The sequence below is a fragment of the Mandrillus leucophaeus genome, unplaced genomic scaffold, assembly GCF_000951045.1.
Source record: "Mandrillus leucophaeus isolate KB7577 unplaced genomic scaffold, Mleu.le_1.0 Scaffold300, whole genome shotgun sequence".
Classification (NCBI taxonomy): domain Eukaryota; kingdom Metazoa; phylum Chordata; class Mammalia; order Primates; family Cercopithecidae; genus Mandrillus; species Mandrillus leucophaeus.
Window position 1 is genome coordinate 2,247,116 of NW_012103144.1, and position 6,073 is coordinate 2,253,188.

The 6,073-nt window shown below is 42.1% G+C and overlaps 1 protein-coding gene across 1 annotated transcript in view; it reads right to left on the bottom strand.

Moving 5' to 3' along the window:
- Positions 1 to 1,030: 1,030 nt before the first annotated feature.
- KHDC1 (KH homology domain containing 1) overlaps positions 1,031 to 6,073 on the bottom strand; it is a 93,911-nt gene continuing 88,868 nt past the window's right edge. The window contains 3 exon segments of the mRNA XM_011987108.1: positions 1,031 to 1,447; positions 1,772 to 1,954; positions 2,123 to 2,247. Of these exon segments, the coding sequence (XP_011842498.1) occupies positions 1,248 to 1,447; positions 1,772 to 1,954; positions 2,123 to 2,247 (508 nt within the window). The 3' untranslated portion in view covers positions 1,031 to 1,247.

The window sequence follows — 6,073 nt, forward strand, 5'->3', positions numbered from 1 at the left end:
AGAAAGAAAAAAGTGGCCATTATGTGTAGACAATTTATTTTGGCAGTCTGTATGATAGTCTATAAACCTGAATTTTTTTTTTTTTTTTTTTTTTTGAGACAGAGTCTCACTCTGTCGCCTGTGCTGGAGTGTGGTGGCATGATCTTGGCTTACTGCAACCTCCGCCTCCCAGGCTCAAGCAATGCTGCAACCCCAGTGCCCACTTTAAGCAGCTGGGATGACAGGTGTGTGCCACCACACCAGGTTAATTTTTTGTGTTCTTGGGTGAGACAGGGTTTCACCATGTTACCCAGGCTGGCCTCCAACCTGAGCCATTCTTGGCCTCCCAAAGTGCTAGGATTACAAGCATGAGCCATAGTGTTCGACTACTATAACCTGAATTCTTTCAACATTTTCTCTAAGTGTTTTTCTACTGTGAATATGATATTTTAACTTTTCTTTGGCAATTGGCCTTGTGAAAACCATGTAATTAGTAAATCTTGCTGGCTTCAAATTATGTTCCAAATTCAACCACTTCCTAACACTTCAGCCACTCCACTCTGGTCCAAGTCACCATCGTCACTCTCCTAGGGTACTGCAATTGCCTCATTATTAAGATACAGGCTGCTGGAGAAGGGGCAAATTTGAAGAGGAAGAGTTCTACTGAGGACAGGTTTAGCTTGCCATAATCTTGCCTAGAGAGATCCATATATAGACTTGGCAATCAGAAAACGTTCTTCAATGGAGTTTCAGGAATCCTTCGTATTTAATTCATGGCATGAGGGACTTCAAAACCCATTGCTCCCTGAAAACCACCCACTCCACCCCCACCCACAAACTTGGGCAATCAGGGACAATGCTGGCTACCTCATGTTCACCAGATTCCCTGGTTGCCACTTCACCAGGTAGTTGGGGTGGGAACACTTTCCATCTCTATCTGGACCCTTCCTCCCACCTTTCCGTTCTCCCCATTTGTGTGCACTTGAAGGTCCAGGAAAATCCTGGGGTGAATAAGTTCATCCTAAGGAAAAGAGGACAGCACATCGAAGGCTTTGCATCATAGGTAGCTTATTTTATTGGATTGCTTTGCCAATAACACTTTCTTACATTCGGGAGACTTCCCTCAGACACATGTCTACAAGACCTGAGAGGGACAGGTCCCAGCCACAAATTCAAACTTTCTTCAGTGTCTTTCATGTCTTTCTCACCAAAAGCGAAGCCAAGACTTCTCCTCTCATCCCCGCTTCCCAGAGGAGATCAGTCCTTAATTACGGATACAGTGAACTCAAATGGAATCCTGAACAACCAATCACTTGGTAAGGGGAAGGCTGAGGAACGCTAAGACAGATGGTTCCACTTATCCTGGGAGCCAAAGACAGGTCTCCAGTGTACGGTGGCACGCTAATGGAAGTGACCAGGTCATCATTGGTCAGGGGCTGGCTTCGGACATGTTCCAGCATCTCCAGGCCTGCAAAAGATGTGCCCAGGGCTAATGAACCAGGGCCCATAACTAGGGCCCATTGGCGGGCCTGGACTCCATCAGGGAGGCTGCAGGGAGGATGTCACCCCAGCCCAGGCCTTCCAAGGTAACCCATTTACACCTCCCAGCTACCTTCTCCACCTTAAGCAATCTCATGCCACAAAAAAATGAGCACTTTTCTTCCCAATGGACTCTGGGAAGTACCTGGATTCCCCAGCCACAAAGGGATTCTTCAAGAATCCAAGATACCACACAACTTAGCCAGAACTCCACCACCAAGTCCAAAACCACAGTTCAGCCAAGAATACCTACCTCGAGCATGATGATAGGAGTCCTGGCTCCCCACGCAACAGAACATGTGCAGCAGCCACTGCCTTGCCCTATGTGGTCCGACTACAGTCACACGAGTCTGGCCTGTAGCTGTGAACCAACTCTCCAGCTGAATAAGGGTGTGGCTGTGCACCTCAATGCAGCGAAGGTATGTGTCACCGTGCCCTGTGAGCATAAGAGGTGAGAGGAGGGTCTGTCAAGCACCAGCCCTTGGGGAGTCGGGAGGTGGCCTTGGGGGAACGGATGTGTGACTGATGAAGGTGGAAAAGGAGGAAAAGATTGAAAACCGAGAAGACAAGGATTAAGGCGGGGACGTTAGCAACGGCCACTCACCAAAGATGAGCTCCTCCTGGTCCTCTTCCATGTGGAACACCATTGGAGCATGAAAGTTTTCAGGCAGGGTCCACCACGGCTTCTTGCTGAGAGCACTAGTTCCCATGTCCATGCTCTGCTCCGACCTGACACAGAATAAGGACAAGTCCAAGAAATTGGTTAGCAAAAGACTTGGAAAAGTGAGGGAGGGCCTAGGCTCTGTCCTTAACATAGGAACCCAACAACCTGCCCCTTGGACTACCTTAGGGTGAGTGTACAATCCCGGTAGCTCTTCCCAAGATAATTCATTCCAAGTAATTATCTGTTCTGAGCTTAATCCTTTCATGCCAAACTTAATCTTATTTGATTAGTGCTTGCCTTTCTAATGCCCCAGAATCAAAATATTTCTTCACTCTAAATCCAAAGGATTTGGGAGCAGATCTACTGGGTATGAACCAGGGCAGGGGTTGAAAGATAGAGGTGCAGGAAGTCTCCAAATGGGCTCCCTAGATTTGCACAGGTGCTGGCAGTCACCCAATGACCACATGGTGTATTCCAACAAGACGGAGTTTGGTGTGCTGCATCAAGGGAGAGCAAACAACATAGGAAAATAAATTTTACACAAACAGAAGAGTGTTGTAGGGAGCTGATTGTAGAAGTTGAATAGGTGAATCTAAGAAGTGTTTAGGGAGTAGGGGCCAGTTTTCTAAAATGGGGCAATTTGGTGATGATCCTGGTAAATTTATCTAGGAAGGGAAGTAAAGAGATTAATGTGGTCTTCATTGCAGAATGTTCTCTCTCTCTGGTTTCAAATATAGTTACAGATGGACTTTCTACATCTTGTTGCGTGACAATCACTGAGCAACCTTGACTGGTTAAAATATTTAGCAGGAGATGTTTATGTTTGGTAGGGAAGATTCAACTATGCCTCTCAGCTCCCAACTACAAGTTCCTAGGTGCTTTTTCACTCTTCAGCCTCCCCTTTTGACCAAAGACAAAGTCAGCCATCAGGACTTTCATCTGGGGGTTCAGATCTACACCACTGTCAGAATCCACTTGTCACAAGTTTATCCGGAGAACGTTCTCTGCATCTGCATACAGTTGGTCCCTCATGTACATTTTTTGCAAAAGATACATAGTGAATGTATAATGACTGCACAGTAGCATTTAAGGCTGAACAAGATGTACTAGTGAAATTCAGGTAAGTAATGGAAACAAAATAGCTATTAATCCTAGCAATAGGTTGTAAAAACAAATAACTAGATTTCAAAACCAGACCATGAAATCATGTCCCAACTCCACCTGAATCTGTTCTAGAGAGACAGGTAGTCTTTTAACTTTGCCATAAAACTGTTCTGCCTGAACAGTAATGTTTTAGGTGGGTGCTGCAAACAGCATTTGCTATCAAACAAAAGCTGTCCTTGGCTGGCCAAGAAGAAACCAAAAACTATGAAATCATTCAAAACCACCATGAAACTTTAAGCTAGGTTGCTGGACCTCCAGAAAAGAAGTAGTGTCATCTATTGATTTCTGCTGGGACCACAGACACATTTTGGATCACCTTTTCTAGTCATATTATTCCTATTACTGGAATTGGAGCTCCCAGAGTATAGATGAAGAGGGAGTCGGTCATCTCTCCTGGAAGGTCTCCTGAATAGTCCATACTTGCCTCATTTTAGGTCTGGGTACCTTTCTCAGAGAAACATCATTTCCTATAGGAGTAGATGTTTAAAATATTGAAAAATATTATTAATATAATAGTCTAAAGCTCACTCCATATCACACTAGATAAGTTTGTATAATGATCAGGTGACCTGATATCCACATAAAAAGTAGTGATTTAGTGCTGCACAAACTGAAAGGGGTATGGGGTGTGTAAGTGTCATTTATCACAGTGACAGCAGGACAATTAATTCTTCAACCTGTGAACATAGCTTGAGTGGAGGCTGGGGAGTCACTGAAGATTAAGGACTAACACTGCAAGGAGAGACTCAATACATTATTGCAATAATGTCAGCAGACATCCTTTGTTGTTTCAGGTCAGTGTTCAATACTGATAAAACTGAAGGTAAAAATTAATACTGTCAACAAAATTCAAATTCCAGAAGAAACCTATAGAAGAAAATCTACCTTTTGAAGTGTTGAATACCTATTAAATTTTTGTTAGTAGAATCAGGTAGAGGATAAAAACTGCATTAGTCAGTTAGATTTAAAACAATAAATCGGGGAGTGGCGACTCATGCCTGTAATCCTAGCACTTTGGGAGGCCAGGGCAGGGGGTTGGGGGTGGGGGATAAGCCAAGATTTTGAGACCAGATCGGGCAACAAAGCAAGACTTCGTCTTTACTAAAAACTAAAAAAAATAGCCAGGTGAGGTGCTGTACAACGGTAGTCCCAGCTATTCGGGAGGCTGAGGTGGGAAAATTGCTTGAGCCTGCAGTGAGTTAGTATCACAGCACTACAGCCTGGGTGACAGAGCAAGACCCTGTCTCTTAAAATATAATGATAAAAATTTAAAAACAATAGCTATAGTCTGCAAAAAAAGCACAAGAAAGTTTTGCCTTTCCTTAGGTGGCATGGAAATTCTGTACTACAGAAGATTAAGATAAAATATAATTTGTGAAAGAATCTTAAAAACTGTTGGTTGGCCTCTAGGGGACAACTAGGCACTTTGATAACCAGAGCAAAATTTTTAAAGGAAGGCAAAGATACCAGAACATGTATCTTGTTTTATTGTCTTGGGTGAAAGTGTCTACTTGGTATCATCAACAGCTTGATCTGAAGATATTGGTTTGGTCGTCTTCTTCCGAAGATCATTCTTCTGGAAGATACTTAAGAATCCTCAGTTTATGGTTCCTCAGTGAATTCCTTTCCATTGAGGACAAGGGTAGTTTTTCCTCTGTTTTTTAGAAGTCTTTTCCAAAAGACTAAATCTTCAGATTTCTAGTCATACAGAGACTAATTAGATGGATATTTGGGGAAGATTGTTGTTACCTATTAAAAGCTAGATGCATCAAATGAATCCTTTGTAGTATTTAGAAATGTGAGCTTGTGATATGGCAGAGTACAGGTTCAAGAAGTGAATTCCTAACTGCATGGAGTAGCCTATGGATCCCAGAAGGAGTTGATATTGCCATTGAGGCTAATTAGCAATTCCCAAGCCATGGAAGTTCAAGTTTTGCAGAGCATTCTCAAATTTAGTGTTAGAATTCATTTTTTTTCTAATTGTTCTAAATATTCATTTGGTACAGCAAGTGTGTTTATTATTGTTAAAAGGCATTTTGGAGCTTTTTTTATAACAGTCATGGGAAACGTGTGCCACACACACCCCCACCACCCAATCACTGAAGAACACGTTGGAATTCCTTAAGTCCAGAATAACAGTCAGGCAATTTTATCAGCAAAACCTTGGCTGTCTATCAGGAATATCCTCAATCCATTCTGGAGATAAGCAGACAATGACTAGAATGTATTTACAAACCATCAGTATGGCAACTGCTTTGGTTAGTGCTACTTGTTTAGCATGGTGGTAAATTATTTCCTCAGGATTCCAGGTTATCAGACTTTGAATGAATCTCCATTTTATTGTATGGCTACCCCCTTAGGTAATAGCAAAGCTTCTAAAAGTTCTTTAATTTCTTGCCATTTTTAATGAGACTTCCACAAGAGGTCAGAAAAACCTCTTAATTTCCAAAGTTTTCTGATATGGAGCAACTCATTACATATCTACTGCCTATATAAATATTTGCTTTTTTTTTTTTTAAGCAGGCCCCTCCACCACTCAGAAATATTACCTCTTTTAATCTCTCCTTCGCTGAATGAAGGAGAACTATTCAGCCACTTGAGCTAATTTAACTTATGGGAGAAGGTCATATACCAACAGTAAATTTAGAATCGTGACAGCATAGAATACTTGAAAAATTCTAGTTTACATTTCTAAACATTAATTATTAACAAGAAAATAAATATATA